This window comes from Pan paniscus, chromosome 12 (genome assembly GCF_029289425.2).
Source record: "Pan paniscus chromosome 12, NHGRI_mPanPan1-v2.0_pri, whole genome shotgun sequence".
NCBI classification, from domain to species: domain Eukaryota; kingdom Metazoa; phylum Chordata; class Mammalia; order Primates; family Hominidae; genus Pan; species Pan paniscus.
In genome coordinates, this window is record NC_073261.2 from 77,636,138 (window position 1) to 77,658,292 (window position 22,155).

Consider the following 22,155-nt stretch of genomic DNA (forward strand, 5'->3'; position numbering starts at 1 on the left):
CATAAATGTCTTCTTTTGAGAAGGGTCTGTTCATGTCCTTTGCCCACTTTTTGATGGGGTTGTTTGTTTTTTTCCTGTAAATTTGTTTGAGTTCATTGTAGATTCTGGATATTAGCCCTTTGTCAGATGAGTAGGTTGTGAAAATTTTCTCCCATTTTGTAGGTTGCCTGTTCCCTCTGATGGTAGTTTCTTTTGCTGTGCAGAAGCTCTTTAGTTTAATTGGATCCCATTTGTCAATTTTGGCTTTTGTTGCCATTGCTTTTGGTGTTTTAGACATGAAGTCCTTGCCCATGCCTATGTCCTGAATGGTAATGCCTGGGTTTTCTTCTAGGGTTTTTATGGTTTTAGGTCTAACGTTTAAGTCTTTAATCCATCTTGAATTGATTTTTGTATAAGGTGTAAGGGATCCAGTTTCAGCTTTCTACATATGGCTAGCCAGTTTTCCCAGCACCATTTATTAAATAGGGAATCCTTTCCCCATTGCTTGTTTTCCTCAGGTTTGTCAAAGATCAGATAGTTGTAGATATGCGGTGTTATTTCTGAGGGCTCAGTTCTGTTCCATTGATCTATATCTCTGTTTTGGTACCAGTACCATGCTGTTTTGGTTACTGTAGCCTTGTAGTATAGTTTGAAGTCAGGTAGTGTGATGCCTCCAGCTTTGTTCTTTTGGCTTAGGATTGACTTGGCGATGTGGGCTCTTTTTTGGTTCCATATGAACTTTAAAGTAGTTTTTTCCAATTCTGTGAAGAAAGTCATTGGTAGCTTGATGGGGATGGCATTGAATCTGTAAATTACCTTGGGCAGTATGGCCATTTTCACGATATTGATTCTTCCTACCCATGAGCATGGAATGTTCTTCCATTTGTTTGTATCCTCTTTTATTTCCTTGAGCAGTGGTTTGTAGTTCTCCTTAAAGAGGTCCTTCACATCTCTTGTAAGTTGGATTCCTAGGTATTTTATTCTCTTTGAAGCAATTGTGAATGGGAGTTCACTCATGATTTGGCTCTCTGTTTGTCTGTTGTTGGTGTATAAGAATGCTTGTGATTTTTGTACATTGATTTTGTATCCTGAGACTTTGCTGAAGTTGCTTATCAGCTTAAGGAGATTTTGGGCTGAGACAATGGGGTTTTCTAGATATACAATCACGTCGTCTGGAAACAGGGACAATTTGACTTCCTCTTTTCCTAATTGAATACCCTTTATTTCCTTCTCCTGCCTAATTGCCCTGGCCAGAACTTCCAACACTATGCTGAATAGGAGTGGTGAGAGAGGGCATCCCTGTCTTGTGCCAGTATTCAAAGGGAATGCTTCCAGTTTTTGCCCATTCAGTATGATATTGGCTGTGGGTTTGTCATAGATAGCTCTTATTATTTTGAAATACGTCCCATCAATACCTAATTTATTGAGAGTTTTTAGCATGAAGGGTTGTTGAATTTTGTCAAAGGCCTTTTCTGCATCTATTGAGATAATCATGTGGGTTTTGTCTTTGGTTCTGTTTATATGCTGGATTACATTTATTGATTTGCATGTGTTGAACCAGCCTTGCATCCCAGGGATGAAGCCCACTTGATCATGGTGGATAAGCTTTTTGATGTGCTGCTGGATTTGGTTTGCCAGCATTTTATTGAGGATTTTTGCATCAATGTTCATCAAGGATATTGGTCTAAAATTCTCTTTTTTGGTTGTGTCTCTGCCCAGCTTTGGTATCAGGATGATGCTGGCCTCATAAAATGAGTTAGGGAGGATTCCTTCTTTTTCTATTGATTGGAATAGTTTCAGAAGGAATGGTACCAGTTCCTCCTTGTAGCTCTGGTAGAATTCAGCTGTGAATCCATCTGGTCCTGGACTCTTTTTGGTTGGTAAGCTATTGATTATTGCCACAATTTCAGATCCTGTTATTGGTCTATTCAGAGATTCAACTTCTTCCTGGTTTAGTCTTGGAAGAGTGTATGTGTCAAGGAATTTATCCATTTCTTCTAGATTTTCTAGTTTATTTGCGTATATGTGTTTGTAGTATTCTCTGATGGTAGTTTGTATTTCTGTGGGATCGGTGGTGATATCCCCTTTATCATTTTTTATTGCGTCTATTGGATTCTTCTCTCTTTTTTTCTTTGTTAGTCTTGCTAGCAGTTTATCAATTTTGTTGATCCTTTCAAAAAACCAGCTCCTGGATTCATTAATTTTTTGAAGGGTTTTTTGTGTCTCTATTTCCTTCAGGTCTGCTCTGATTTTAGTTATTTCTTGCCTTCTGCTAGCTTTTGAATGTGTTTGCTCTTGCTTTTCTAGTTCTTTTCATTGTTATGTTAGGGTGTCAATTTTGGATCTTTCCTGCTTTCTCTTGTGGGCATTTAGTGCTAAAAATTTCCCTCTACACACTGCTTTGAATGCGTCCCAGAGATTCTGGTATGTTGTGTCTTTGTTCTCGTTGGTTTCAAAGAACATCTTTATTTCTGCCTTCATTTTGTTATGTACCCAGTAGTCATTCAGGAGCAGGTTGTTCAGTTTCCATGTAGTTGAGCGGTTTTGAGTGAGATTCTTAATCCTGAGTTCTAGTTTGATTGCACTGTGGTCTGAGAGATAGTTTGTTATAATTTCTGTTCTTTTACATTTGCTGAGGAGAGCTTTACTTCCAACTATGTGGTCAATTTTGGAATAGGTGTGGTGTGGTGCTGAAAAAAATGTATATTCTGTTGATTTGGGGTGGAGAGTTCTGTAGATGTCTATTAGGTCTGCTTGGTGCAGAGCTGAGTTCAATTCCTGGGCATCCTTGCTGACTTTCTGTCTCATTGATCTGTCTAATGTTGACAGTGGGGTGTTAAAGTCTCCCATTATTAATGTGTGGGAGTCTAAGTCTCTTTGTAGGTCACTCAGGACTTGCTTTATGAATCTGGGTGCTCCTGAATTGGGTCCATATATATTTAGGATAGTTAGCTCTTCTTGTTGAATTGATCCCTTTACCATTATGTAATGGCCTTTTTTGTCTCTTTTGATCTTTGTTGGTTTAAAGTCTGTTTTATCAGAGACTAGGATTGCAACCCCTGCCTTTTTTTGTTTTCCATTGGCTTGGTAGATCTTCCTCCATCCTTTTATTTTGAACCTATGTGTGTCTCTGCACGTGAGATGGGTTTCCTGAATACAGCACACTGATGGGTCTTGACTCTTTATCCAATTTGCCAGTCTGTGTCTTTTAATTGGAGCATTTAGTCCATTTACATTTAAAGTTAATATTGTTATGTGTGAATTTGATCCTGTCATTATGATGTTAGCTGGTGATTTTGCTCGTCAGTTGATGCAGTTTCTTCCTAGTCTCGATGGTCTTTACATTTTGGCATGATTTTGCAGCGGCTGGTACCGGTTGTTCCTTTCCATGTTTAGCGCTTCCTTCAGGAGCTCTTTTAGGGCAGGCCTGGTGGTGACAAAATCTCTCAGCATTTGCTTGTCTGTAAAGTATTTTATTTCTCCTTCACTTAAGAAGCTTAGTTTGGCTGGATATGAAATTCTGGGTTGAAAATTCTTTTCTTTAAGAATGTTGAATATTGGCCCCCACTCTCTTCTGGCTTGTAGAGTTTCTGCCGAGAGATCTGCTGTTAGTCTGATGGGCTTCCCTTTGAGGGTAACCTGACCTTTCTCTCTGGCTGTCCTTAACATTTTTTCTTTCATTTCAACTTTGGTGAATCTGACAATTATGTGTCTTGGAGTTGCTCTTCTCAAGGAGTATCTTTGTGGCATTCTCTGTATTTCCTGAATCTGAATGTTGGCCTGCCTTGCTCGATTGGGGAAGTTCTCCTGGATAATATCCTGCAGAGTGTTTTCCAACTGGGTTCCATTCTCCCCGTCACTTTCAGGTACACCAATCAGACATAGATTTGGTCTTTTCACATAGTCCCATATTTCTTGGAGGCTTTGCTCATTTCTTTTTATTCTTTTTTCTCTAAACTTCCCTTCTCACTTCATTTCATTCATTTCATCTTCCATCGCTGATACCCTTTCTTCCAGTTGATCGCATCGGCTCCTGAGGCTTCTGCATTCTTCACGTAGTTCTCGAGCCTTGGTTTTCAGCTCCATCAGCTCTTTTAAGCACTTCTCTGTATTGGTTATTCTAGTTATACATTCTTCTAAATTTTTTTCAAAGTTTTCAACTTCTTTGCCCTTGGTTTGAATGTCCTCCTGTAGCTCGGAGTAATTTGATCGTCTGAAGCCTTCTTCTCTCAGCTTGTCAAAGTCATTCTCTGTCAGCTTTGTTCCGTTGCTGGTGAGGAACTGCGTTCCTTTGGAGGAGGAGAGGCACTCTGCTTTTTAGAGTTTCCAGTTTTTCTGCTCTGTTTTTTCCCCATCTTTGTGGTTTTATCTACTTTTGGTCTTTGATGATGGTGATGTACAGATGGGTTTTTGGTGTGGATGTCCTTTCTGTTTGTTAGTTTTCCTTCTAACAGACAGGACCCTCAGCTGCAGGTCTGTTGGAGTACCCGGCCATGTGAGGTGTCAGTCTGCCCCTACTGGGGGGTGCCTCCCAGTTAGGCTGCTCGGGGGTCAGGGGTCAGGGACCCACTTGAGGAGGCAGTCTGCGCATTCTCAGATCTCCAGCTGCGTGCTGTGAGAACCACTGCTCTCTTCAAAGCTGTCAGACAGGGACATTTAAGTCTGCAGAGGTTACTGCTGTCTTTTTGTTTGTCTGTGCCCTGCCCCTAGAGGTGGAGCCTACAGAGGCAGGCAGGACTTCTTGAGCTGTGGTGGGCTCCACCCAGTTCGAGCTTCCTGGCTGCTTTGTTTACCTAAGCAAGCCTGGGCAATGGCAGGCGCCCCTCCCCCAGCCTGGCTGCCGCCTTGCAGTTTGATCTCAGACTGCTGTGCTAGCAACAAGTGAGACTCCATGGGCGTAGGACCCTCTGAGCCAGGTGTGGGATATAATCTCCTGGTGCACCGTTTTTTAAGCCCATCGGAAAAGAGCAGTATTCGGGTGGGAGTGACCCGATTTTCCAGGTGCCGTCTGTCACCCCTTTCTTTGACTAGGAAAGGGAACTCCCTGACCCCTTGCACTTCCCGAGTGAGGCGATGCCTCGCCCTGCTTCGGCTCGCGCATGGTGCACGCACCCACTGACCTGTGCCCACTGTCTGGCACTCCCTAGTGAGATGAACCCGGTACCTCAGATGGAAATGCAGAAATCACCCGTCTTCTGCGTTGCTCACGCTGGGAGCTGTAGACTGGAGCTGTTCCTATTCGGCCATCTTTCTCAAATTGTCGGACCTTTTTTTTTTAATTATACTTTAAGTTTTAGGGTACATGTACACAACGTGCAGGTTTGTTACATATGTATACATGTGCCATGTTGGTGTGCTGTGCCCATTAACTCGTCATTTAACATTAGGTATATCTCCTAATGCTATCCCTCCCCACTCACCTCACCCCACAACAGGCCCCACTGTGTGATGTTCCCCTTCCTTTGTCCATGTGTTCTCATTGTTCAATTCCCACCTATGAGCGAGAACATGCAGTGTTTGGTTTTTTGTCCTTGTGATAGTTTGCTGAGAATGATGGTTTCCAGCTTTATCCATGTCCCTACAAAGGACATGAAATCATCATTTTTTATGGCTGCATAGTATTCCATGGTGTATATGTGCCACATTTTCTTAATCCAGTCTATCATTGTTGGACATTTGGGTTGGTTCCAAGTCTTTGCTATTGTGAATAGTGCCACAATAAATACACGTGTGCATGTGTCTTTATAGCAGCATGTTTTATAATCCTTTGGGTATATACCCAGTAATGGGATGGCTGGGTCAAATGGTATTTCTAGTTCTAGATCCCTTAGGAATCGCCACACTGACTTCCACAATGGTTGAACTAGTTCACAGTCCCACCAACAGTGTAAAAGTGTTCCTATTTCTCCACATCCTCTCCAGCATCTGTTGTTTCCTGACTTTTTAATGATCGCCATTCTAACTGGTATGAGATGGTATCTCATTGTGGTTTTGATTTGCATTCTGAGATGGACCTTTAATCCAGGGTAGAATTTGACCAGCAGAGAAGGGAGATGTGCCAAACAGTAGGAACCATGAATGACATCAGGAAAGTGTGAGTCAAGTTCAGGAAGTACAAATAGTTTGATTTGCCTAGGGAGGTGCTGTTCAGTAGAAACATAATGTGAGTCACACAAGTAATTTTCAATTTTCTAGTGCCCACATTTAAAAAGTTTTCAAAATGTGAAATTAACTTGAATAAAACATTTCATTTAGTCTAGTATGTATAAAATATTCTCATTTCAATATGTTATCAATACAAAAATTACTGAGATATTTTACATTCTTTTTTCTTACCAAGTCTTCAAAACCTGGTATGCATTTTATACTTACAGCTCATCTCAATTCAGACTGGCCTATATTTCAACTGCCCAGTGGCCACACATGGCTAATGGCTGCCATATGAGACGGTGCAAGTCTAGTGTATTGGTTACATGAGGGCAAGAGTGGGTGATACAACTGGTGAATAAAGATTGAGCCTTGAATGCCAGGCTGAGACATTTGTAGATAGTTTGACTGAGGGGGTGGCACAGAAGCTGCTTGACATGAGAATGACATAGCAGGAGTTGTCAGGAAGAGTAATCTAGATTGGTCAGGGGAAAGCAACGATGGAGTGACAGGAAACCAATTAGGGGACTCTAGAATAGTCCAGGTGGAGAAAAGAATGGCCAAGAGTAGCAGTGTGTAAGGAGTAAAGGGGCTGGAAGCAAGAGACAATGTGGAAAGCAGAATCTACCAGAGACTGGGTGTTCGATGGGAGAACAGAGGAAATGTTCACGCATGGTGTCTGGTAAATTCTCAAATAATACTGAAGGGAAAAAAATAGTGTAGTAATTAAGTGTAGAGGAGGATAGAGGAAGAGAAAAAACATTCTGGTAGGCTCCAAAGCTTCATGGAGAAGCAGGGATTTGAGCTGCATTTTGAAACTGAGCTATGTCCTCAAGAAGCTGATGGCTCTTTTCAGGAGGCTAAGTTTTCACACACAAAAAACAGAGGATCATGTAGTAGAGTGTATCGACAAACATCCAAATGAACAGTACTGATGTGACTTGATTGTTGGAGGACAACAGCACCAAACCAGGAAGGAAGAAACCAATGCTTTAGTCCAGATCTGCCTCTGAATTGCCATGTGGTTTCAAAAAAGTCATTTCCCTTTTCCTAAGATTCTTTCTCTGTAAAGTGAGGGGTTGGACCAAATGACTTGTAAGCAACCCTTTCACTCTGACTCCTTGAGCCTAGTACAGTAACTGCAGGGAGCAGTCAACAATAATCAAAACCACCTGGATGTATTTTTAAAGACTGTTCCAAAGTTTTCTGGTGTAAAGCTTAACATATTGGATGTTCATCTATACTGACTTCATATTTCAGTTAACACTGAAGCCTCAGCTCCCTCTAGGTAAATGCTGAAGACAATAGGCCAATAAGTGAAGACATTCCCTGTAATGAAGCCACCAAATAGTCCGATGCCTTTGAAAGCTCGAAGATTTAAAATCATTTCAAAAGAGGAAAGCTATTTTTATTTTATTCTAAGATGAAAGCAAGTTTATTATCATTGTGAGCAGCTTTGAAAAGAACACAGAACTTCTTAAGACACTGTTAAGTGTAGAACAAGATCTTAATAAATACAAAAACACCAAATTCTTTTGAATTTAAATAATTAAATAAACCTCTTCCCATTTCAACAAGTTCATTAGGCAAAAAAGCTTTAACTGTCTCTGATTTCTCTCTTTTTTCCCTTCATCTGATTTTGTAGTGTTTTAGAATTCAGGACGTAGCTCTAGCAATAAACTCATTATCTGTGGAAAATGAATGGATGTTTGTAGCTTTCTTAAATCAATAATATAGTTGGCATTTTTAACAACAATTAGAAGGTAGTGAACACTTCACTTCTGCCATGTGTTGGGCAGAAGGAAAAGTAAAAGCTCTGGCAAGTGACCAAAATGCCTATACAGTCTTTGGAGACTCCAGATTGGTGCTGTATTTCTTCCCTGGCTCTTCTCTCCCTCTGCACCTCCTCAGCCTGAGGGCATCAGAAGGCTGCCCTGCCCTGGGAAACATCTTGTATTCAAGCTCTGAAAAACCAAGGGGAGGTGAGAAACCTACAGTTATAATTTGCTTTATGCAATACCTGTCCTTAAAAAGAGAGAGTGTGTCAGTTGAACTCTATTTTCCATTCACCCAGGGAGTTTGCTATTTAAAGCAACCCTGCAGTAAATCCATCTATAGAACAAAGAAATATTTGATAGTGCATATGTCTCCCAATTGATAGGTTTTTATAAGCAAGGATTTCCAGATTTTTTTAAAATTTTTAATATATATAACATACAAAACAAATCTTCTATTTTCTTAAAGGGGGACACTAGAGCCCACCTGACTGAAGCTCTCCAGGTAACATTACTTTGAGGATTAGTTAACAAAAATTAAACTGGACAAATTGGCTCCTTCCAAGGCCATCTTTGTCATTAAACTCAAAAGAAAAAAGAAGAGGGGCCCAAGCCCCAATCCTGGGTACCCAGGAGACATTAGAAACCACTAGGGAGGACATGATAAGGTGGCGTTATCTTCTTTAATTAGATTTATCTGGATGCTGTAAATTTTCCTGTCACTGGACTCTGACACAGCTGCACTGAGTGCTTGGCAATTGGATTTGGCTGGGAAGGGGATCAAGTCAGGGCCCAGGTAAGAATTGATAGGAAGAAGGTCTAAAGATAGGATGGTCCTTCTGAGTAGTCCCACCCGGAGGCAAGGGGGCTGGGCCTTTATTCTATACATTGTCCAGTCACTGGATGAGGGCTGCCCAAAAGAGAAGACATAATCCTGGGTGAGGTAGCAATCTTGGTCTGTGTGTTGGTCCATTCTCACACTGCTATAAAGAAATACCCAAGACTGGGTAATTTACAAAGAAAAGAGGTTTAGTTGGCTCACACTTCTGCAGGCTGTACAGGAAGCATGGCTAGGGAGGTCTCAGGAAACTTACAATCATGGCAGAAGGCAAAAGGGAAGCAAGCACATTTTCATGTAGCCAGAGCAGGAGGAAGAGAGAGAGGAGAGGTGCTACACACTTTTAAACAACCAGATCTCATGATAACTCACTCACTATCATAAGAGCAGCAGCAAAGGGGAAATCTGCCCCCTTGATCCAATCACCTCCAACCAGGCCCCACCTCCAACACTGGGAATTACAATTTGACATGAGATTTGGGTGGACACAGACCCAAACCACATCAGTCTATAAGCATAATTCTAGGAGAGCAACTCAGCCGAGAGCTTCAGCCACCCACTCTTTCCTAGCAGTTGGCGGAATTGGTGCGTCAGTACCAAAGAGTGACTTGGGTAGCCCACCACAGTATCCACTACAGAAAGTAACCCAACTCCACTGGGTAGTCCTAACACAGGGTCACCGTCTGTGCCAAGGGGCCCAGTTTGAAAGTCAGAACTAAGCAGTAAGAGATACTAGCTTGACCCTAACCAGACAGCAACCAGGAACTGTTCTAGGGCAGCAGTGTTCCCTAAGGGGTAGAGATACAGGGATCGGGATCTGGTGATTGAGAAAAAGAGAAGGCAGGAACTAAGAGAAGCCCTACTCCTAGATGGATTCTGGGGAGACCATGCAAGCTACAGAATAAGAAATCGAGACAAAAACAAACACCAGCATAGCATGTGGGAAGGCACTGCAGGTGCACTCCTGCCCTCCAAATATTAATGTTATTGGGTCCAGTTTAGACGATGCACAAGCCTCGCCAGAGTCATGACCAATCACAAGATCCCAGTACTAGGATGAATGACTTAATTCCAGCCCTAAGGAGGACAGACTGTTTCGATTTCAACTTTAACACACAACTAGAAGGGTTGGGGACCTGCAGATGAGATTAATGAGTAGATGGAAGTTCCAAGCTGATGAAGCTAACACAGACTTTGTAATCCAATTGAAGCATTTGTTTCAACATCTGTGGCAAAGGCACTTGGGCAAGGTGCCACCTGCGTTGCCTCATAAATTTATTTAAAAACAAAAGTTCAAAACTGCAAAAAAGACTGTGAAAATATAATAAATTTAAGTAGCTGCATAGTTCTACAGCCATATTTTTCCACAGCCGTCTCACCTTTCAAGAGAGAATCTCCACCCTGCAAGTTCAACCTCATATTTTCCCAGTAACCCTAATTCTTTACCACCCATCTGAGGTGCATAGTTGTGGTGTATCACCCTCTTTTGCTGAGACAGAAAGGGCTCTGTCCTTCCTTTATTTTCTTTGCTTTATGCATAGCTTTCATTCCTTTTTTGACCCTGGACAGCAGAGCTGCTGAACTGTCCTTGCCTTAGGCATTTTTGCCCTCAGTTCTCCTTGGCTTCTGCTCTATATCAAATGATACCGACTAGACCTTTCCACAATAGTTCACAAAACTATTGGAATACAAGTATGCCTAACTCCAAAAAAATATGAAGGAAAGGAAAGGAAGGAGGGAAAAAGGGAGAGAGGAAGGAGGAGGAAGAAAGGTAAACAAGCAGGCTGCCAATACATCAAAATAAACCTTTTTTATTTTCCATTTGTCTCTCTAGTACAGAAGGTTACGTTGGTCATATTTCTTCATTCAAGAAACATTATCACTAGTCCATTCAAAGTCCCTCTCTGTTTTTAGTTATTTATTTTATCTCCTTCTCCCACTTCTGTTCCTCTCAACTCACCTTAGATAACAATTCTAGTGTATGTTCATGTGCAGGAGGAGGTTAATGTCTAGTGTTTTGTTTACATATATTTTAATTCTGCAAACAGTATATTATATCTCAGTAATTTCTTGTTTCTCTCAGTTCCATGATTTGAAGATCCACCCATGCTACTCTGTGTGCCTTTAGACTCTCACTTCTACAGGCTCTCCTATTCAGTTAGGTGTGTACGGTCCAAATTTTACATACTCCCTCACCTAGTAATGGACACCCAGGTTGCCTCCAAGCCCCTGATGCCACAATGCTGTGAAGAAGACGTTTGTACAAGATTCCTTTAAGTATCAATTTGAGAATTTTTCTCAATGTATACAGGAGTGGAATTGCAGGGTTATTAAGATCATTGTTCACATTGCTAAAAGTTTCTGGCATCATGGAAAGAATCATAGATGCATCCAATAGAGAGTGGGACACCTTCAAAGGGAGTACATTCAAACAGTTATCAACAAATCATAAACTTTATTAATAAATTCTGGAGACAGATACTTGAATGCTTAGGAACTGCTACCCATCAAAGACGAATCAGAAATGAAGATGTGACATTTCTGAAAAAAAAACATATAAGTCTGTAGGGAAAGTGGTTTTGGATTCACAGGACCACATTCTCTGTGTTGCCTCATGGGAACACATCTGTTGTGAAAAGCACAGTGCACCTGCCTAACCCCACCTCTCTCCCCATTCCCTGGCCCCCAGGACTTTTTCTTGACCCAGCCATATCCACAAAGTCACCTGCTGTTCACTTGGTGTCTCTTTTATAGGGGAGGCTCTAGTTTCACTCTCCCCACTGCTGCCTTTCCTGCTCTGCAGCATCAACATCAACGCTGCAAAATTTCAGCTTGCACCAGGGCTGCTTCTGTAGCCACTGGAGACTGCCATTGCATGATCTACAGCTTCTTGCACTTCTGTCCGACCTTTGCTCCTCATCCCTCCTCCCTACATCAATCAAAAGCTCAGGCAACCTCCCTGATCAAATCTGAACCAAACTGCTCCTCTGGGAGTCACACCATGCTCCCATTTGGAGGAGGAGGCTGCCTGCTGAGAGACTTCAGCTTCTGGGCTCCATTTGCATGAATAAACAGCTCTGAAGTGTTCTGCTGAAGCTTTTATGTAAACAGTCTCCAAAATATGTTCTGCACTGCATTATCCCCAGCAATAAAGATTCTGGAATCAGAATTTGGCTGTCAGTTTTATTGATGCTGCAAGGGGTACAGTGGAATACAGCTTTCTCTTCTGTAAATTTATTGGTTTGGCAGTGCAGAGAGCAATAAAACTGTGTTTTTAATCAGGAAGCCAAGCGAACATGATTCCAGAAGAAATATAGGAAGCAAATATGCCATCACAAGAAGATTTCTCCCCACACTGTCCCTGTTCTTCTCGGATCCTTTGTTAAATGAGTTTAGGTGTTAAACAATGTCCTTGGTGGGAATGTCTTCGGGAATAGAATCAGAGACCAAAGTTGGATTACTTTTTCTAGGTTATATCATTTCTAAGAGATTATTGAGTGAAAACATTTTTCTGAAATGAAATTTCCTCCCTATTAGCACCTAGGGAGGAACGGCTGGTAAACTGCTTTGCAGAAGAAATAGAGCGAATGTGACATGCTTCCTCTCAGGAGAAGCAAGGTTGCAATGTCTGTCCCTCCACCTTGCTCACCAAGACATGGGATTAAGAGTGACATGCTTTGGCCAGTATTGCACAGGGAAAGGATGTCTGGAGTCATTCTGCCTGGTTGTAACCTTGTTCAGGTTACTTAGTCTCTTTGTGACCCAATTTCTTCTGCTATGTAAGAGAAATTCCCACCTCACACCATTGTTGAGTGAGTAAAAGAAGGTCACAAATGGGTGTGTATAACCCACACAGTAGCTTACAACTGTAGCAAGTCCCTTCTGGGACTGTAAGAAATCTTACTTTCATCTGCCCATCATGGAGGTGTTCTTTCCTAGAAGCTTAAAGCAGTCTCTGCTGCATAGACATGTTAAAAACAAGACAGCATCTTTCACCTTTGTTCTCATATTCCTGATACTCACATACTCACTTCCCACCTGAAATATCCTTGCCCACTCCCTTCCTCTCTGCCAGTCCTTGGGCCAAACCATTAAACCATTGTAGATACTCAATAAATGTTGGCTTCATGTTCATCCCTGCCTTGCAGTTGCTTTCTCCTGAGTTATCTTAACCTCCAGTTCCTTTAGCATTCACACATCATCCTATACTGGTTTTGCATTTCTGAGTGTCACTCTTTTCTCAAATCTTAAGTACAGCATAGATTTTATTTCAATTTCAAGAATATTTAGATTTTTCCTGTGGGTATAAGTGAATGCCTGAAGGAAATGTTCTCATAGACATTCCCCGCAAATGACATGAGATGCCCATGTGAGTTAACCATAGGATCAAAGTTGTCTCTTTGGAATAATATTGAAATAGGCTACCTGGGAAAGACAGTAGAGATCAAGATGGGAGCATGTTCTTAATGAATCTTCTGTTTTCCTGCCTGCATGATTTCCAGTTGTATTTTCATCATTAATTTCTCCACTCTACTCAATATAGTTTTTGTCCATCTTCCCAATCAAGTCTATAGGATCAATCTACAACTATTTAACTATATACTTGGTGCCAAGCCCTGTTCTTTACATGGATTATCCTGATTAATTATCACAATGACCCTGTGAAGTAGGAATTATTATTGCAATTTTACAGACAAAGAAACTGAGCTGGAGGGCTTAAATAACATGCTTAGAATCACATAGCCAAGTAGTGGGACAGCGAAGATTTGAGTCCAGGTATGCCTAATCTCAACGTTCACAGTCTTTAACCACAAAATTATACACTCTTTGATAAAGACCAAGAATAAGTCATGGCACATCTCTTCATTGATTTAAGTTAGAATCCTCAGCCTGAATCCAGTTCTTGGGAACTCTGAAGTCTCTGTCTCTCACACACATACACATACCCATTTTATTCATGAACTTAAAAGGCACCCTATCATAAATCTTAAACTCTTGGATTTCCTTTTTTCTTTTCTAGATCACTTGCCTACCTCCCTGTCAAAGTGATCCCATCTCAAGCTTTCAGAGGACTTAATGAGGTCATAAAAATGTAAGTAAGTTACTGCATATCAAAAGACATTCGTAATTGGAATAATGAATTTTTTCTAAGAGAAAACACATTTGAAAGGGGATAATTTTTCTAGGAAAGAAATTGTGTTTAGGATACTCACATATTTTTATCTTTGTAATACAAATAATAACTAGAGACCTTTGAAGAAAAGGTATGATTTTTAAGAGTCATTAAAATCCAGATAATTAACCTTGCTTCAAATAACTGAATGCATTTTATAAGTGATGATATACCTTTTAAGGAGAAAAAAAGATAGATTCCAATCATAAAAATTCTCCTTCTGCTAGAGCAGCTATTCCCTTGTGTCACATTTTTAGATAACACCCACATAGGAAAAAAAATGTGTTGGAAGTTTATTGTGCATCAGAAGATAATCTTTATATCTAAAATATAAGTATATGACAAAAACACAGTATTTATAACTATATTGATGAAAGGCATTTATCAAAAGTGTAAAGCACCTGGATAATGCAGTATGATCTCATATTTGTCAGACATAACTTCGATCATTTGTTTCTGGGTTTCAGCTTCTAGGACCAAAGTTCCCATACTTGGAGAGAGAATGTTCTCAAGGGCCCAGTATTCCAGCATCTTTCTTAATATTAGCCTGAGTCAAAGGACCTCATGGCCATTGAGTTCTCACAGTGCATCTCCAATCTTAACAATCCACTGGACTTTGGAAGCAGATTTGCATCTCTAAAGAAGATGCTACAGCATTGATCTTAGCTCCTTTGGGAACCTCTATTGCCCTTTAGGGTATTAGTAAGCAATTAGAATATTTAAAATAATTCCTCAAGAATTACTGCGTATTATAGGAAATTCCCTGCAGGTTACGGACTTGTCAGTTTACTTGAGCTTAACCCACACTCTTCTGCTCTCAAGTTGGAATGTTGAGTTTTGATAACCTTTAATGCATTAAGACCTCCTACTGAGAAAAGGAGCTACAGTTAAATAAGCAAACCAATAGGTAGGAATAAGATGAATCAGCCAAGAACAATCCATTCCTGTGTTGTTAAGAAAAGACATTAGCTACCTTAGGCTCTGCCTTTCTGTGGGCTAATGCTGTCATCAGTCTGAAGCCTTCAGTGAGCCTTAACCTTAGAAATAAGCAAATGTACAGTTTGTGAATTTGAGACTTTTTTTTCAACTGGCAGGAAATGGTAGCGTATGTTGGGATTTTAGGGTAACATTGGCATGACTTACATGCTTGCGAATCATATATGACAAAACTGGTTTCTTTATTTTTGTATTGTTTTCAAAAAATTCAATTATTCATTACTGCATTCACTTATTCATTCATTTTGTACTCTTAACGCTGTGCCAAGCAACATGAAGCCACCAAGGATTCAGAAGTGAATAGAATATACTCTTTGTCCTCAGTTTGCTCACAAGTGAGAAAAACAGTCAAGAAAGTAGGTAATTGTAATTCAGGATGGATACCACGTGCAGGAGTTGACCACCTTGCAACGGCCTCAGCACGAGATTTTGGGAAACTAAGGGTTAAGAGTTATGAAACAATTCAATCCATATTAAAGCCTCACTAGAGTGACAGAATTGGGACCCAGAGATCCATATCCTAGTCTTGAACCTTAATGTAAATACTATTTGCCTCTCCTCTCAGGGCCTTAATTTCCAGAGCTGTAAAACAAGGGAATCTGACTAGATTTTCTCAAAGGGCCTATGCAATTCTAACAATCTGTGGCTCTGAGTCAGAGATAAATAAGAGAAAAACTTGTCACATAAACAGGGGCTACTAAAACTTGCATTTCAACTGCACTTGGGTTGTAGGTGCCCATCAGTGCTCCTAAAGGGAGATGTTAGCACTGTATGATTTGGGGACAACTTGCACATCTTTGTTCTTTTCAGGGGGACACAGTGGTGTCCCCAGTTGTTGGGTCACACACATAGCTCATTAGCATGCAGACGCGGTCATTTCTTTCATGTTTCTTTCTCTTTTTCCCCCTCCTCTCTTCCCTAGTGAAATCTCTCAGATTGATTCCCTGGAAAGGATAGAAGCTAATGCCTTTGACAACCTCCTCAATTTGTCTGAAATGTAAGCATCAGCTAACAGACAGTTTACTGCTGTACACTATTACCCTCACTGGCTGGAGCCCACTTGGTATTTGTATTCAAGCATCCACTGCTAGGAATCCAAAAGGAAAAGACTACAGCAATTACTAGGTCTGGGCAGGCACTAATTTTTCTCACTGCAGTGGCCTGTAGGTTGCTATGGTGACAACCGCTTCTCCCTGGGAGCTGTATAAACTCTGAAATATCACAACACAAAGAGAGAAATTAAAATTGACGTTATGAACTCCTGCCAAGTAGCTCTTGCCTATGGAGGGTATGGAGTACTTGGGATAGTGGGAAAATTTGGAAAAGAGCTTAGAGATCATAAATTGGTTCATTGGGGGCTGTTTTGGCACATTCACTCATTCAGTGAATGTTTCTTGAATACCTACAGTGTAAAAGCTGTGTGATAGGCATGTGTGTGTTGGGTTTGTTGGGTTTTGTTGTTGTTATTGTGATGTTTTGGAATTAACTCTTAGAAACAACCCTTGCCAAAGTATCATTTCCCCAAAAAGCACAAAAAGGATAGGAAAAGACTGGTTCAGTTCAGTTTTCAAGTGATGAATCTGTGGCCTGAAGAGGTTAACCTACTTGCCTGACATCACACCGCAAGTTAGTGCCAGAGCTGAAATTAGAAATCAATGCACGTGACTTCTACACCAGGCCCCCTACTGCTGCTTTTACTCAGGCCCAAACCTGAGTTTCCAGAAGAGCACTCAAACTTTACCTACTTTGGAGTTTCAAAAGTTAGGGAAGGGGAAAAGTATTAGCATCAAACATTTTTTGAGCTCTGTGCTTGGCATTTCTTCTATGTTGTGTCATTTAATCCTCACAGCTACCATGCAGAGTGGGGGTAATTATCCCTTTCGTCCAGGGGAAGGAATGGAGGCTTGGAAAGGCACAGAAATTTGACCGATGTGACACTTCAGACCAGGGGTATCCAATCTTTTGGCTTCCCTGGGCCACACTGGAAAATGAATTGTCTTGGGTCACACATAAAATACACTTACACTAACAATAGCTGATGAGTTTAAAAAAAAAAACAACTCATAATGTTTTAAGAAAGTTTACAAACTTCTATTGGGTCGCATTCAAAGCCATCCTGGGCCACATGTGGCATGCAGACTGTGGGTTGGACAAGCTTGCTTTAGACCATGGCAGGACTGGGATTCAATCCCAGACTGTCTTTCTTCAAAGCTCCAGATTTTCCACTATACCACAGGGTCCCCCTATAAATGACCCAATGAATAATTACCTGAAGAGAATAATTAATTGGTAAGTACGTGAGCAACTACCATGTGTCCCATACAGGGCCAAATGCTGTTGGAATACAGAAGAGATAAAATATAAATGTCCACCATGAGATGACAGTGTAGCCAGGGAAGTGAGACTACTCACCAATTACAGAGAAATCCAAAATAATGAGTAAGCGCAAAAGACATAGTCTGGACTTAGCTGAGAAGCAGAATCACACATTGGGCTCATTACAATTACAGACGACAGTCCTATCCCAGACCTGGAAAGCTGCAGTTTTAACAGACTTCCCAGGTAATGCTAAAACACAGCTTATATTGAGAACCACCAGGGCAGCTAATGATAAATAAAGCTTCCCGTGATGCAAAGCAACATTCATCAACAGAAAGAAACATAAAGCACTCTCAGGGAAAGTTTATGGATTCCCAAAGAAGGTCCTAAGACTAGCATGCTAGCTCCATGAAGGCTTTTTTTGCTTTGTTCACAGCTGTATTCCCAGCACATAGAACGATGCTTGCCACATGTAGGTGCCCAATAAATGTTTGTTAAATGAATGAATGACTGGGCTAAGGTCAGGCCCCAAAATTCTTTTATTAAATTTCTTTTAATCTTTTTTTTTATACAGGGTCTCACTGTGTTGCCCAGACTGACCTCAAATTCCTGGGCTCAAGTGATCCTCCCACCTCCTTGCCAAGTAGATGGGACTACAGATGCACGCCACCACACTCAACCCAAAAGACCTTTAGAGATAAAAGTCCCTTCCATCCCACCCACATAAGGCTCTATATGGCCTATGATTGTTTGACTCAGTTGTTGTAGAAATAATTACAACAAAATATCACTCACATCTGAAGAATCAAAAGAGCTGAGAAGATGGAAACAGGCACAAGTGGTGGGTAACTGTAGTGTGGTGGAACAAGCACTAAACTGAGGGTCAGAAAAACTGGGTCACATCCAAGTTCTGCTACTTCTCAGCTGTGTGACCAAAGACAAATCATTCAACTTCCTAATTTCAGCAACTATTATAACTATTGTTAACACTGGTTGAGGCCTTACTGTGAACCAGACACATATATTTATTCCTCAAAAACAACACTATAAGGAAACCAAGACACAGAGAACTTAAAGTGATATATCTAAGGTCATATGATTAGTAAAATCAGAATGAAAAACCAAGTTGACTCCAGAGCCCATGCTCCTAACCAATATACTACATTCTCTCTATAGAACAAGGTAATTATTATTTCCTCAGGTGGCTGTCACCTGGATTAAGAAAGCCAAAGGCATTTACTGGCCTTTTATTGAATACAAAGTAGACAGGACTTAGCAATGGTGACTACTTTTTGTAGAGTCACAGTAATTAGGGGAATGAGGGAGTTGGGCGGGGAGGGCAATAACATCACAGTGGTGTATGGCTGTACTTTTATACTTTGCCAAACCCTGCCTCATATTATCTCTACCTGTTCTATTACTTAAAACCTACTAACCTGTGAGGCAGGAAGACTATGTAATATTATTATACAAATTTTACAGAAGAGACACTAGCTCAGGGAAGTTAGGAGGCTGGACATCATGACACAGCAAATTATCTTCAGCATGAGTATAAAATCCCCCAAATTCAAGCCTCTGGCTTTTGCCCTGTGCCATTCCACAGACTGGTGCCCCTCGGTATAACTGCTCATGTGATTGCCGGCCAATATGAAGAGGACGAGTTTGCTTACATGGGAGAGTAGGTAATTTGCTCATCTCTCCTGAGAGGAATCTCTCATCACCCTCAGTGTACAGGGTCCACAGTGGGGCAGAATCTACTTGGCCAGGAGCCCTGGATGTCGGTGCTGTCTGTGGTGGGGGAGAGGGGTGGGAGGGTGCAGAGACAGACTCCCTGCTCTGATCCTTATACCCACCTCTTTAGAAGCTTGAGAGCAGTGCTTCCTGGAAATAGGGAACTGGCTCTCACCAAGCCATTTCCATCCCCAGAGTCGCTAGGGGTCCTCCCAAGCATATGAAGGTCGCCTGCTTTTGCTGATGCCATTTTCAGCCAGCAACTTCTGGTGACCATGATCTCACACATTTCAAACAATACACATCTATTAAACAGCAGCTTTTTTTTTCCCTCTCTTTTTACAGACTGATCCAGAACACCAAAAATCTGAGATACATTGAGCCCGGAGCATTTATAAATCTTCCCCGATTAAAATACTTGTGAGAAATTTTCCTTTTTAAGCAATTGGGGAGGGGAAGATGGGCATCTGATGAAAATCAAAACAAGGAAAAGGTTGGAAAGATTTTGTTTAACCATATACATGGCACTATTTGCATGTTCCTCTTCAGCCTTCTGATTTAAATTTAATTGTCATTTCTTGTCAGCCACCGAGCTGGGTGCTTTTGCATACATGTAAGTGGTTCCCAACATTTTATCAGTCCTAAACACCTGGGAAGAACATCACCCCTCTGTAGTGATTTTCAAGGTTGACAATGGGTATGGGAGATGGAGGTCATAACACTTTTAAAAGGGTAAATCAGAATCTCTGAGGTGAATAGAGAGTAGGTGAAAGTGAGAGTGGCAATTCTGGTTTGACTCTCATCACGGGTTAAGAGTTTCTGATCTCCTTTATCTCATTTTTTTCATTTGTTCATTAAATGAAAACTTTTTAAGTATTGCCTTAAGGTAGACACTGTGCCATATAAACTAAATCATTATTTTCCACTTCCCATTAATTCTAACTAAGTCTTTCAGTTAGCATTAGAAATTGAGTACCACTGTAGCCTGCCACAATCATTGCCTTGTCAGCAATACCAAAATTCCTGAAAGCTATGAATTTATCACTATGGATCTTTTTACATATCAAGTCATCCCTATTTACAAAGAAAAATTTGCGTCTCCCTAAAACAGACATCCCTCTTTTTTCTTTAAATTTCATAAACTCCTCAGAGAATGTAAAGCCCACCTCCCATCACTGCCCAAAAAAAGGAAAACAGAGAGAAGGGACATCTCTCTGGTACTTCACGTCATCAGTCTTGCTCTGGGGCCTTCTACAAGAGCTGCTACTGGAACTGGCATAGCTCCTTTGTTAACTCTAACACTGAACAATTCCAAACTCAGGTGTTCTGTTTTTCCAAACCTCCAGGGTGTCTATAGGGCACATAAGCATACGGTAGCATCAACTACTTTGAAAAAACATAAGAAACTCCCAGAACCAAATTTGACCACTGCAGCCTCTTATTATCTAAGAATCATTGTCTTTATTAAATAGTATTTTCATCCAAAACTGTGATATTCACCCAACCCAAGTACATGTTGCAGTCTAATCCCACACTGCTATCCCCAGCTGTAGACAGAGCAGAGATCCAGTGTGACCTGGGCTTTTGGATAAGAAGAACCAGAGAGAGCCAGAAGAGAAACCTGGCTTTGTTTCATTGTCACGAGGGTGACAGACAGTTCATATTAGTTGTCCAGATCCCATGACTGGTGAATCTAAAACTCCAGTGGGGAAATCCAGATGCCTAGACTCTGAGGGAGCCCCATTCTTGTAATAAAATACTCTTCAATTTCACCTATCACTTAAGCCTCTCTCCTCTTCAGAGGCTAAATAAAAGGTGGGAAGAAAAGAAGAGCCTTGAATAGTCCCAAACACCAAAACAATGTTTAGTGATTTCAATGAGATGCAAAGAAGAACTTCCTGAATTGCAAGATAGCTAAATAAGGGAAGATTTTTAATAATGAGCAATATGGATTTATCATAAAAGATTAATTTTCTTGAAGTATTTGAATCAAAACCTGCTCCAAAATTTAAGGATGCTTTCTCGAACTATCAAGAGCATGTAATAAACTAATTACCAAAAGAAAGTGGAATGCAATACGGGAAAATGTGATTGATTTAATAAGAAAAGACAGGCTACAAATATAAATGAGAAAGACCTTTAAATTTGGCCCCAGTCCCCAGGTCTCTAAATAGGAGTCATTAGAGCATCTTCTCCCACAGCATGAGGGACTTCTAAATTGCAACAATCTTTCTCAGCTAAAAGTAGTCCTGATAACACCAAACTCAATATTTTTAAATTTAATGTGAAAGTTGTATTTGCAAAATGCCTTTGTACTCTCTCTTTTTATCTTTATGTCTTAATGACAATCACTTTTACCCACTCTCTGCCCACACCACTACCCTGTCCCTAATCACAGGAGCATCTGTAACACAGGCATCAGAAAGTTTCCAGATGTTACGAAGGTCTTCTCCTCTGAATCAAATTTCATTCTGTAAGTACCAGGCTGATTGCTATGCATAACAATTTCCTATTTGCAGCTAAAATTTAGAAAGTAAATATTTCTCATTTCTTTCCTCAAGGGAAATTTGTGATAACTTACACATAACCACCATACCAGGAAATGCTTTTCAAGGGATGAATAATGAATCTGTAACACTGTGAGTAAACTCCCAGATTTGTGTTCTGCCATACAGCCTCCTGCTAGTCTCACTACTAGGTTGGGGTGAGCTTTTTCTCATGTTTTACCACATTCCTCACTCACTGGTGACATTCTTCTTAACCTAAAATGCTAAGGGTGAAGGGAGTTGTGTAAGATCACAGCTGGGTCATATGTTCACATGACAACCAACCAAACAATTCAGTTTAACCAAACAGGCCCTGAGGACTTTTAGTGACTGAGTCTCAAACTTATGAAATTGTTCACTGCATTAATGAAGAATGCTCTAAGGCTGGGAAGACACAGTCTAGAGAGGAGTGGCTTTCCTGGATTAAAAAGAGCATAGAAATTTCAAGATTTCAACAGAGAAGAGTTTGGAAGGATATTCTCCAAGTAGGAAAAGTAGTTGATCAGTGGACCTTGCTCTGTCTCTCTCATTTTCACCTTCCTCTTGGGTCCCTCTCACTTTGCTTCTGAAGCAACACTATCTATACTCATTCTCTCTATTCCTTAATGCTTAAAAATAATGTGTTTTTATTTGACAGTTACTCGTCAGGTT

At 40.8% G+C, this 22,155-nt stretch overlaps 2 protein-coding genes across 2 annotated transcripts in view; one reads left to right on the forward strand and one right to left on the reverse strand.

Annotated features, from left to right (window-relative positions):
• LHCGR (luteinizing hormone/choriogonadotropin receptor) overlaps positions 1–22,155 on the forward strand; it is a 70,233-nt gene that overhangs the window by 10,646 nt on the left and 37,432 nt on the right. The window contains exons 2-6 of the mRNA XM_003822690.4: positions 13,760–13,831; positions 15,831–15,905; positions 19,304–19,378; positions 21,357–21,431; positions 21,520–21,597. Coding sequence (XP_003822738.3) covers positions 13,760–13,831; positions 15,831–15,905; positions 19,304–19,378; positions 21,357–21,431; positions 21,520–21,597 — 375 coding nt within the window. The remainder of the gene's footprint in view (positions 1–13,759; positions 13,832–15,830; positions 15,906–19,303; positions 19,379–21,356; positions 21,432–21,519; positions 21,598–22,155) is intronic.
• Positions 7,516–22,155, reverse strand: part of GTF2A1L (general transcription factor IIA subunit 1 like) — a 121,115-nt gene continuing 106,475 nt past the window's right edge. The window contains exon 9 of the mRNA XM_055107996.2: positions 7,516–8,090. Within this exon, the coding sequence (XP_054963971.1) occupies positions 8,034–8,090 (57 nt within the window). The 3' untranslated portion in view covers positions 7,516–8,033. The remainder of the gene's footprint in view (positions 8,091–22,155) is intronic.